The sequence below is a fragment of the Chanos chanos genome, chromosome 3, assembly GCF_902362185.1.
Source record: "Chanos chanos chromosome 3, fChaCha1.1, whole genome shotgun sequence".
NCBI classification, from domain to species: domain Eukaryota; kingdom Metazoa; phylum Chordata; class Actinopteri; order Gonorynchiformes; family Chanidae; genus Chanos; species Chanos chanos.
The window spans coordinates 18,373,308-18,386,004 of NC_044497.1; the positions used below are offsets into that span (position 1 = coordinate 18,373,308).

General features: G+C 39.6%; 1 protein-coding gene across 1 annotated transcript in view; it reads right to left on the bottom strand.

Moving 5' to 3' along the window:
* Window positions 1–5,859: 5,859 nt before the first annotated feature.
* reck (reversion-inducing-cysteine-rich protein with kazal motifs) overlaps window positions 5,860–12,697 on the bottom strand; it is a 36,269-nt gene continuing 29,431 nt past the window's right edge. The window contains exons 15-21 of the mRNA XM_030770084.1: window positions 11,768–11,890; window positions 11,433–11,604; window positions 9,243–9,438; window positions 7,986–8,196; window positions 7,719–7,792; window positions 7,417–7,572; window positions 5,860–6,221 (exon numbers count right to left, since the gene is read on the bottom strand). Of these exons, the coding sequence (XP_030625944.1) occupies window positions 5,997–6,221; window positions 7,417–7,572; window positions 7,719–7,792; window positions 7,986–8,196; window positions 9,243–9,438; window positions 11,433–11,604; window positions 11,768–11,890 (1,157 nt within the window). The 3' untranslated portion in view covers window positions 5,860–5,996. The remainder of the gene's footprint in view (window positions 6,222–7,416; window positions 7,573–7,718; window positions 7,793–7,985; window positions 8,197–9,242; window positions 9,439–11,432; window positions 11,605–11,767; window positions 11,891–12,697) is intronic.

Genomic DNA, 12,697 nt, shown 5'->3' on the forward strand with positions numbered 1-12,697 from the left:
TTGCACACACTAAAATTTTACAAAATTTCATAATCATACTTCTTTCTAAACAGTATGTTAAACAATTTATTGATAGAAATAAGACAGTGATTTTCTCACCTGTGAGAGAAAGACAGATGGAGAGGATGAGAAGATGACCAGGCATGTTTACATTTGTTTGTATTCCGTATCTTTATGCACCTCAGTGTGAGAATGAGGAACAAATAAACTTGTGACCACAGTTCTCACTCAACACTCTTTTTTTTTTTTTTGAAGTGTGATGTCATAGGCATATTTGGTGACTATGTCAATTGCTTTTTTTTTTCTTTTGCTTTTTCCCCCTTTTTCTTTTAATGTTTATTTCGCAATTTTTATTTCCAGCACAGCTGATGTGGTATGGGTATATCCGCGTTCTCTCTGTTTCTGTCCAGGATTTTCTCTTTACAGTTGATGTATTTCCAAAATGTTGTCTTATACAGAAAATTGTCGCAGTTACATTTCAGTTAGTCTCCATGTTTGTCATGACACAAGTATATTTCTGAAATTTTTGGTCGAATTTCATTCAGTCCATCTCTTCATTTTAATTAACACACTCATTTTCTTGAAGTCTACCTCTCACAGTACATCTTTTCCAAGAAGATGACAGCTAACACCAACACCATATATAAAGCTAATCAATCAACACAGCATTAGCAGAACTATAAACTTCAGTATTAATGTGAAAGAGACACTGAAGTACGATATGGTATGAGGGCATGTTTATTTACAACAGACACATTTACTATGGCCCTGGTGTCACTCTGCTTCACACATTCAGAACAAACAAACAAGAGCGAGTGAACTCTCCACATCTGTCCTGACACAATTATGCTATTAAAAGTTGTTTTTACATTTACATTTTGTTCAGTACAACTTAATCTTCAATTAATCTAGTCACGTCATTTTCCTGAGGTCTCCTTCTCACGCTACAGCCATCTCATCTATGAGGGTGACAACTAGCTCAGTCACCATCCAGTATCTCAGTGATGAGAAAAAATGTCATTTATGGATCTGAAAATGTATAGCAGCATCAGTGTGCAAACAAGGCATTAGCAGAATTGTAATCCTCAGTGTCAATGTGAAAGAGACATGTTTATTAACAGACAGACACATTTTCCATGACCCTGGTGTCACTCTGTTTCACACATTCAGAACAAACTGTAAGTGAAGTGGCTGTAGCTAATAAGAAACTTGAAGATTAATCATGTTGGCCTGTTGATAAAATCCATATGATGTACAAGAATACATCCAGCAAGCTTCTATAAGATTCAGTTTTTAAGTAACTCTTTATCAGTGTGCTCTTGTTTTGCAGCACAGTAATGCAGCCTCACCTACAGTGCCTGTTGGGAAGAAGGGCAGTTTGGTCAGAACGGAAAAGACTTTGAATCACTGTGAATCCTTCCTTGTTCTTCATATACTACCCTACACTTTCATTGAAGTTATCTTTGTCTCCTGACCTGGTAGGAGGAAATTTGGTAGATTAGACTGATCGCGTACATACAGACCTGCGAACAAGAGTCAATTCTAAATCAGGCAGGGACCCAACAATAACCATGCAGAAAGGACAGTTGTGTAAGAATCTTCTCCCATTTGGAATCACAACAGCTCAAACCTAGCAATGGATCAGTGTCATGCAATGCCTCCTCAAAGTTCATTGTTACCAAGACAACACACTTGTAACTGCACACAATGACACAGAGCTCCTTCAGCACCTGGGTACAGTGCTAGGTGGACTTACAGTTCTTGGGCTGTGATCTCCAAAAACATTCTGACTCCTTTGAAGACTCATTTGAGTAATTTGGTCACACCCTCAGTGTAGATCATGTTCAGAAATGACATCTTTATTTCCACAGGGCTATTGTTTAAGTCCATGAAATGAACCAAAACAATACTCATGTGTGATCTCCTTTTCTCTGAATTCCCACTAACAATGTCATATTGATCTCCGGATGTCTGTAGCGTTCACTGGGTAGCTTCAAAGGTCCTTCCATTTTTCCAATCACGTTGGCTGCATCAAGCTGTCATATATACACTGAGACAGTTCATGAGTCAGATGGAAGGGCACACTCTCACACACATCAACATTCTTTTCTCTAAACTAACAGGGCACACAACTTTACTCCCCCCACTTTTTTCACATGCACATACACACTCATCAATACCTCTTGTTTTTCCTTTAGAGTAAGAGGCTAAACAAAAAACCTTAAAAAAAGGCTAAAAGCTTTCCTTTTGTGCACTGAGAATATTTGGATAGCTTTTTAAATGTATTTTTGTGGATTCCTGCTGTGATCTTGTTATTGTTGGGCATTTGTAATTCAAAATAATAAAAATAATGAGGCGCAGAGATGGATTTTTGGTTGAAGGTCTTTCTAATTGAAGACACATACATGCATGCACATTCTCAAGACAAACACATTGCATGAAATTTTAGGAACAAATTTCTGTCTGAGCAATATGTTGAAGTTATTAATGAAAAGAGCACACTTAGTTTTTTACCTGTGAGAACCACACATATGAAAAGGCAGAGGTGATTTACAGTCATATATATGTTTTGTCTGGGTGTGTCTCAAGGTCAGAATGAGGAACAAACAAACTGGTGATTTCATTGGTTTAGTGGTACGAATGTTAAGCCAGTGTTACTTTAACTGTCTTTATTGTGCTCTGGCAAAGCCATTTTATAGTACATATATCTGTATTCACTTTGGTTCTGAGTGTGGTATCTTTCCTCACAACTGTGAAGATGTTGATGTATTTCTAAATTGCAAGGTACTGTTGAGGAAGTTGTCAGATGTGATTGTCTGAAATATTTGTAAAATTATTGTTTTGATGACAATAACCAATAACCAAGTTTCTGAACTGACTTTTTTCCCACGGAAAGTTGCAGCAGAATCACACGAGTCAAAAACAGGGAGACTCATTCAAATATAGCAGCATCCCTCTCTATCTTCAAGAATCTCTTGAAGACTCACTTTCTCCAAGGGCACCCCCTCTCCTAACTCTCCTAACATCTAACACCTCTAACACCCTAACATGCCTTACTCTCCTTCCTCTGTCTTGAAAGAAACTCGCACTTATTGCTTGCACTTAGAACAGATGTAATACTTAGCGCTTACTCATAGGTCTCGCACTATGCCAGAGCTTGAATTGTTTCCCCACTTGTAAGTCGCTTAAGCGTCAGCCAAATACATGTAATGTAGTATGACGAGGTAAAAGAAGTCCTCACATAACTGTCATTGATGCATTCTCTGTGCTTTCATAAAAGAAAATCATGTAGCTCTTTGAGCAAACAGTTTACAAAAAAGTTTCAGAAACTACCTTTAAAAAAAGTTTTGAGTTTCAAGAATTTGCCTGATATCTGTGACACTGAGAGCTGTTTATTCTGGTTATTCAGTAAAATCATTGGTCAATGGATTGTCTGACTGATCAGTGAGTGATCATGGTGATAAAACCAATTTAAGCCATCAGTCTGTGTTAGATGTCCTACAGACCAATGATGAATCAGCTCGATCAGCGTTATCCCTCCATATGATCACAGAATGTAAGTGAATGTGAAGTATATATGTCTCAATATGCAGAAAAGCAGTAACATGTTTATATATATATTTATATACACATGAATACAGGTTAGAGTCATTGCTCCTGGGATACCAGCCGCAAGATCCACCTGTAAGACGTGGTGTAAAACACGTGGAGAGAAGCATTTGAGGACAGTTTTTTGCATCTTTGTTGCATTTCGCTTGGTTTTGGTATTGAATAAATCAGCTAATAAATGTTCCTCAAGTCTTCCTCTCACGCTATGGCTATTTCATCTATGAGAACAACAACTAACACAGACACCATCCAATAATCATTACATCTACATTCATATTCACATCCACATTTTAAAGGAAAATAAACCCTTTACTGATCTGCAAAGGCCTGTTCAACACGGGTACAGCCAAACCACAACAAGCGTAAGGAGTGGTAACTTTCGCTTGACTCATCATGTCCACACTTTTTCTTAACATTTTGTGGCTTGACACGACATGTTTAACACGTTCCTTTTCGACATTTTTGTGGCTCATAAAAAGCCAACTAGAAAGAGTGAAACTTGACACCTTCAGATGTTAGGCTGCTGTACAAAAAAGTCAGCATAGTGAAAAGAATAATGTTCCTCATCCTCTACCTGTAACATCACATATACAACTTCTAAAGGACCCGTTCACCTTCATCAATAGCAGTCAGATGAAAGTTAATGTGGTTAAAACAGAGACATCAATTCATGTGGAAGACTGGGTCTGAAATTTGGGGGTCACACAAAACAGCTCAAGGTTGGAGCAGTGTTCCTCACATCTTCCTGATGTATTTTGGCACTCAGTACTCTATCCACTGTCCAAGCAAGAATGATTATTTTAACCGTCGCGTTAAAAGGACACTGTCCAAATCTTAAGAGGCTGAGTACAGTGACCAGTAGCTGTGCACTGCCCAGGCAACATAATTTATTTGGTTCTCACATCTTGGATTCTGCAGCTGAGCAAAGAGATTTCCATTTTTTTTCTATTCCTGTTCACTGTAAAACATAAAAAGGCAGAGATTACATGAAGCGTTCACATTTTGGGGTGCTGCTGACTGTCTTTCACACACTTAGGTTCCTCTGACATAGTTACGAGGGTAGTGAGACATAATTATAGAACACAGTGATGTTGAAAGCAAGAGCATGGTGTCCACATGTCAAAACAACATACATATTGGCAATATGAACATATTTATTATTATCATATAAAAATACACATGGAATGAGTTTGAAATGCACATAGACAAACAATTATGACAGGACAAAAAGGGGGCAAACTGCGACAAAACAGGCCTAAGTACGGTAATACTGACAGAAAAGAGGACACTTCATGTTACTTAGGCCCAGGGCTGACAAACAGACAGACTCTACAAGACACACACTATGATACATTCTCGAGTACAAACACTTCATAACTTTCATCATGCATGAATAACAAAAAAAAAAAAAAAAAGAAAGAAAGAAAAAAATGGCACACTGAGACTACAGCTTCTCCATTGGAATCATTTCAAAATTAAACATTGAAGAATTTTTCATCAAAATTACACAGTTTTTGCATTACTTCATATAGGAATTCTTTACACATATTTATATATTTATTTTTATATATACTTATATATAAACTTTATAACTAAGGCATATTTGTTGATTATCCACTTGTGGATGAGCAATGTGATTGTCATACTCATTAACATGGCTGTTGTTCCTCTTATATATTCGTATGTTTATTAGTTTATCTACAGAGAGGAACGAGGAGCGATCCCTTTTTTTTTTCTTTTTCGTCTTTGAGCTTATGGGTTGGAATGCGCTTGTTGGTAGGTAATCTGGTCCAGTTCTTTTCCCTCGTCGACCCAAGTCTTTCCATTGAGAGACTGCTGAAGGACCTGAACGTGGGTTTGAGAGGATTCACGGGGCCTTTGAGATGATGACTAATGTCACTGTACTGAAGCAGCAGCTGTCTCGCATCTCAACCACACTTTTCCTCTGATTCTGAGATTCATCCAACCAAACAGCTCTTTCCCATTCGACAGGGTTTCTTTCATTTCCATTTTGATTTCATCTTCGTTTCATTCCTGATGCTCAGAGCAAATCAGTAATAAAGAAGAAAACCACTGTACTGAAATAATAATATAAAAACAGAACAGAAAAGAAAAGAAAACTCTGCACAATGTCCTTTCAAGATTGTGTGATTTAAAGAAAGAAAGAAAAAAGCTCCAAGTCCATCACTTTCCATCACACAGTATTTGGGGGTGATGGTTGCTGTTAGGTGAGTGTTACTGATTGTCAAAGCTATTAAGACTGCTCATTTCTTGTCATGTAAAATGTCTGGAAGTTTTAAGGGTGAACATGGGGTCAAGTTACTTGGAAATGGGAGTGGGAGGCAGGTTGGGGAAATGGGTCTGAAAGACAGGGTGGGGCAGGGTGGCTAAGTGTCCCAGGGGCTCACTGTGTAACCGAGGAGGAGGAGAATAAGGAGGAGGCAGAGGTACGGTGATAGGGGGGTGGCAGAGGGAGAGCCAGCGGAGCTGATGGTGGAGACTTTGATCTCTGAGGTGAGGAAGGCAGAGAGTGGAACGTGTGAGGCCAGCGTGGGACTGCCAGAGTTGATGAGCGAGTCAATCTTCTCCGCCTCTTTGCTGCAGGCTTCAATCTGAGGGAAACAGACAAAGCTTTTAGCATTAGCATCTTTGGCTAAACTTTATTTTAGGTCTGTGCCCAAAGCAGTGTCCATGGTATATCTGAGAGCATGATTAGACTTCACCCTTGTTTTTTGGTTTTTTTTTTTTTTTATATTATTCAGAAACAGGAAAGCCATTCGCAATGAACAGTTAAACGTAGATGTACACACATGGGCAGATTTGTGTTCCGATTTTGGTGTGGGAGAAATATCAAGTGACAAGTATAACCAAGGCCTAAGTGCTAATGTATCTGCAATGACACATACGACTTGTTTGGCGCCAATTTCAATGACAAGAAATGAAGTTGAGAAAATGTAAAATGTGCTCAGTGAGAAGAAAAATTACATCATAGCAAACATGCGTGGCTTTTGCTTTCCAAATGCATTCATATTTTAAAGGAGTGCTTTCTGGTGTTATTCTACACAATAGGCTTTATTATATATCAGAATAAGAGTTTATTTTTTATGATTAGCTGAAGTTTCATGATTTAAACTTTTGCCTTGGGTAATACTATTAGTGATAAGATGCAAGGTTTCTTGAAGCTTTCTAAGCAAATGAGCAACAACAACATGTCCTGAAGAAATGATGAAATGAATAATTTGGTTTGTTAGCACAAATGAGTATCGTATCAGTCTCCTTTGACTGTAAATGTATTTTAAGTGTCTGTCTGAAAGAGAGCATTATGCTGTCAGGCTGCCTGAAGGAAAATATAACACTGTGACAGTCTGACTAAGAAAGCCTCAGGCATAAGACTGCTTTGCCAGGAACCGATGATCCCTCCCTTTTCGCATTTAATCAATCACAAACAATTATGCTACTGCATGGTTAATACATTCAACATGTCTGCTTAATTTACCACGTCTGTTTGGATTTCCGTGAACATTTTGAATTAAGTGATGTGTTTGTTCTGATGGAGCATAGTAAAAACTGTAAATATGTCAAGCTGTACCTAGAGGGTAATAACATAGTACGACTGTTGTAAGAATACTTACTCATGTGTGACACATTTCAAATGCTGTCCTGCCTTTCAGTTTATTCAGTAGGAAAGCATGAGCAACACTTTACATACAGTTTCTATACTGTGGGTATGAAAATGGGAGAGTCTGCTTGCAGTGGGTTTGTGGTGTATCTTCACACACACACACACACACACACAGAGCCATATACCTGCAGTGGTGTGGGCTGTAAATCCACTGGTATAATGAGGATGATAATCTCTGAGTCTATACTCAGATAGCCAAAGATGTCACATTGAGGAACTGAGATGTGCAGCCGCAGGATCTTCAAAACGTCACGTACAGTGACCGGCTGGTTCCTGTTCAGCTGAGAAAAAAAAAAAAAGCTAAGAATAAAACAGACTGGACCTTTATTTGGCACATTATAGAAAACAGGAGTGTTGCTGCCATCTACTGGCTGTTTGTTGTAATGGGCGTCCGAGGAGGCAGGGTGAGTAGAGCAGAGAGAGTTACCTTGGCAAATGCATTCATCTGTTCTTTGTTCCAGAGAATTTGTAGCATCCCAGCACACAAAGGACAACATGCACCTGCAGACACACGACACACACACACACACAGACACACACAAACAGGCAGTTAGTAGGCTAACAGAAACAACTGTCCGCACTGTACCTAGTTTGATCTTGGTTTTTTTTAACTTTTAATTTGCTGGATGTTATTTAGTACACCTGAATGCAAATGTAATTGACAGCTCTGAGCACGACTAACAGGTCCACTGACCTGGTGGAGTGACAGGGTTACAGCCTTCAGTGGAAAGTGGAGGACAGGGTACAGCATTACAGCCTGAATCTGATGTGTACTCTGACACGACCCCGACGGCATGGCAGCGACCCTGGTAATCCACAGCAACTCGCTCTGAGAAGGCTTCACAGACCGTATTATATGTCTCACCATTATGACCGCACACTGCTTTGGGCCTTCTGCAGGAGTCCTGATAAAGACATACACACACACACACACACACAAATGGAAGGTGCAGTGATAAGTGAATAGATTGTTTGAAAATAGCTATATTACATACACACACACAAACACTTTGGAACATCTAACATCACTCTTGTTACGCAGACACACTGCTAAATAAAATGTTATATCCAAAATGTTAAATGTAAAAAAAGATGGTCTGTTGAATAAAACCACGAGTATATGCTTATACTTTTGAGGACACATTACTGAAAAACTTTACAGATCTTTTTTTTTGTTGTTGTTTTCCTTTTCCCTTTTAATGGAAATATCTTTAAGTAGGGCTAAATTTGACCAAATTCCTAACTGAGAGAGCGAGGGAGACAAAGAGAGAGAGGAACGGAGAAAGGAAGATGGGACACAGTATCTCCTTGGACATAACTGCAAACAGCTTGATTGAGTGTGTCTTTATCTGGGTATCTGTTTAGACTACCTATTGCCCCTGAAGTAGCTTTTTAATGAGTCAGTACTCAGAAACGTGTCACTGATCCAGCCTGGTTCTGCCACTCTGCCCCACAGGAGCCAATGGAGTGGGACGGCAACCTGAGAGCCGTGGGGAGAAAGGAAATCCCCTGGGTTTTAAATGCTCAATGCTAATAAGCTACGCTCGAAACATGCACACACTTAAACAACAAAAGGCTATCGACTGACTGACACACGGCAATGTGACACGGGGTAGGTGAGAGTGTGTGTGTGTGTGTGTGTGTGTGTGTACTCTAAGGCTTTAGGCCATGAATTTGGCAGAACTGCAGCCCACAGCTCTGTGCCATGCGTTCACTGGGCAGTGCATAACCACCTCACTGACATATTCTCTCCACCCCCCCCCCCCCCCCCCCCCCCCTTCCCCAAGACTTCAGGGCAGACCATGGACCTTAATGTGTGTGTGTGTGTGTGAGAGAGAGAGAGAGAGAGAGAGAGAGAGAGAGAGAGAGAGAGCGAGAGAGAAACACACTTTACACACTTTCAAGTTCTAATATGCATAATGACTTAGTGGGTGTATTACTGATCACTTACCTGACAGTGGCCCATATATGCCAGGGTCTTGCCCCTCTGGTAGAGCAGACACAAGTTGGTATGCTCTACATTATCTGTGTCACACACAGGGTCCAGATGGGTGTGGTCACAGCCGGCAGGCCGACTCACACACTCATACTGCTGACAGGGGTAGTCGGCGATGTCGGTCAAACACACCCTCCGTTTGGGGATGCACCTGAGAGAAACAACAGTTGTTTTTTATATTCATTTGTTTATTTTCATGTTTTCAGCTTCTACCCATCTATAATTAACAGTCCCCTGTCAGACTGTCCTATTTTCATTATTAAAAAATACTGACTGTTAAAAGTATAACTGTTCTCAGCACAGCTGCAACTCAACAGAAATTGTTTAGTGCTTTCAGTGAACAGGGGAACAGAATAGTGATAAACGAAGATGGACATATCTGAACAGTGTTTATATGTATATAAAAGGTAATTGCTTTCATTGTTTAGCTTGTAGTATTGGAAAATAAGGCTGTGGTAAAGAGAGCTAAGCCACCGGCACCAGAAATGAATGCAACTATATACCCGACTTCAATCATTTCAGTCTTTGTTTCTCTAGGAGATGACGCATGACTCAGTGGAGGAGCAAATCTCCAAAAACAGTCTTAAGTTTCCTCGCTATGCCAACCAGTGCATGTCTCTGTCTTCTGTCAAGGTTAGCCTCATAAAAAAGAATAAGGTGTTAAACAGAAAGCATTTGCCTTTTTATTGTTTTGTTTACAAATGCTGGGGTGAATATTTTGCTTTGAAAGACGGGCCAAGCAGAGATCTTACAAAACATGCGTTTTTATGTATTATACAGGGCAGATGCAAACACTGCACTGTTTTTGTTGGGTACGAGTCTAAAAACAGTGGAGTCTGAAACACTCTGTTCTTAAATACGATAAAGTTCTGGACTGATAAGGCCTCATTGTTTTTATGGAGAAAGTTTAACAAAATATTTGTTTTTTAGAGTCTGCAGTCAGCTATAGACCCTCAAAACAATCAGTTTAAGAATGTTAATGCATTTAATTGTGTATTCAGCCAATGCATTTAGTTCTGAATTCAGCATTCAGTCATTAGTTTATATGAATACTAATGTATTGAATTCAGTATTCAGATAAACAATGTGTTCATACTCTATAGAGATGGTCAAGAATGAAGCGATGGAATACCTGAAAGGTTGGGAAATTTTAGTAAAATGCTATCAGACTTAGCCACTGACATATCAAATCCCATTTTCAAGTGATAACATCTGACAGTTTGAGGGAAAAACCCTCCTGGAGCATTTGGATGATGCCAGAGCCTCGGTTAAGTTTACACACACTATCAGATTGGAAATCAAGTTCCATTACTTCATCCACACTAAACGTGTTTACCACATGTTAGCAACTTGTCGTTAGCCTGTTAGGAGCCAGGTCTCAAGTGTTTTGAGCTGAGAGCATGATGTAAGAACTATTCTCCAGACACGACTGATCCCTTAAGTCTGGGAGATCTTCAAACCAAGCAGTCGTATCCAGAGAAAGGGTCAGAACAACACAATTCCTCAATGGTACTCCTCGAGGAGGAATTAGCACCTCAGATTGAGCGGAAAAAAACATCCTGTTACCTGAACAAACAATAGCACTAAAGGCTAGTATTCAAGTCCTCAGAGCTTCACATAAAGACATCCTCGTTTTGCTTTCATAAACCATCATTCATAACAAATCAGACTGAAAACGCCAGAGAAGAGGATGAGCTCTCTGACAGAGCTCAGGCTTGACCCTCTGGGGGTTATTTCAAAGAAGAGAAATCCTTATTTACTCTTCAAAACTTTGCTCCATGGGAATATTCAGGTGCTCTTTTACCCCAGTTGCTTTCAAAAAAAAAAAAATCTGGATTAAAATAAATTGTATTCTCCTTCATTTGTTTTCCTAGCTTTGTAGTATGTTTTTAGTCTATCCACCTATCTATCTATCTATCTATCCATCTACACAATATTTTTTTATATTTTTTGTAAATGTGGTTTACACTTCTTTTTTACCTCATAGTCACCTTGGTGAAAACAAAGGATGAAATTTATATGCGTATAAGGGCTCAACCACTGTAATATTAGTTCAGGTCTTATCCCATAAATTTTTTTCCCCCTATGAAGCTATAGCTAGCAGCTTCAAACTGTACAGCAACTGGGCATTCTGTTGTTTCTCACCTCTGATTCTTCTGGCATGGATTGGGCGAGCAGGGGTCTGTACTATGGCAGGACCCAAACTCAAACTGATTGTCTTGGAAGCCCACACAGCGTGCCACACAGGCACTGGGGTAAGTGCGACCGTTACGGGCACACACAGGCACAAACTGGTCAGCACAGCCACATGGCAGGCCTGTCAGAGGGGAGAGAGAGCAGAGTTAGAAAATGTTAACCCAGAAAGGGTGCTGCAAAAACCAACAAGTACTGTGTGTCCTTAAGGACTTTCTGAACACTGAGGCTAAATGTGACCATGAACACACACAGACACACACACACACACACACACATACACACACCTGTGAAGAGCAGTCGGTCTTCGTCTGACGTATCCTCAGTCAGGCACTGACGTGTGGAACAGATGGTTTCTCCAGCAAAGCAAGAGCAGGGGTAGCAGTCCATCCTAAACGAGGTCCCGTGATCTGATTAATACAAACCCACATTCCCCATTCATTAATACAAACCCAAATTCCCTACTGATTCATTCAAACCCACATTCTCTCTTGATTAATACAAACCCACATTCCCCTCTTCAGTCACCATATATCCCCCCTGCCCACCTCAAGAAACAGAGGGTGACGCATGGAGTTACACCATTACAGATCATGCCTCATCTGCACTTCTCTGTTTTTATTTACTTTCAAAACAATGTTTTACCATCTTACATCTGTAAACAACTACATACTCATATGGCAATCGGGTTATAACCATACAAACTGATTCAACAAGCCAGGCCTGATCTACATTAAAAGCCCTTATCAGGGGCAAAAAAGGTCAAATGGATCACCGGTAAATTTGGTACTGATATTCGTTTGCCTTTTATGACTGTAAGACTGTAAGGTAATTGTATTAGTTTGGTTTTAATATAAAATATAAGACTTAGTAAGATGATCAAGAACGCTGTTCCACTGGGATACATTTGCCATCTCCTGCTTCACAACAAGCATGTGTTTTCTTTGAACTAAACTGAAAGTTGTTTATTATTATGATCTTTAATATCGCTTCCCTTAGGACTTGATAAAAAATGTTCATTGGATTACTTCATTTTCTTGACTTAACACTCGAAGTAGGTCTAAGCTTCACTGCTCGACTCTAAAGCAAACCACATCTGTCTCAAATAAGCCATAGAGAGCTGACCCCCTTAGAAGTGGAGTAAAAATAAACATGAAAGAAAAGGCAATAAACTCCTTCAGGTTCAAATGTGTGGTGAAATGTCCTGTTTACTTACA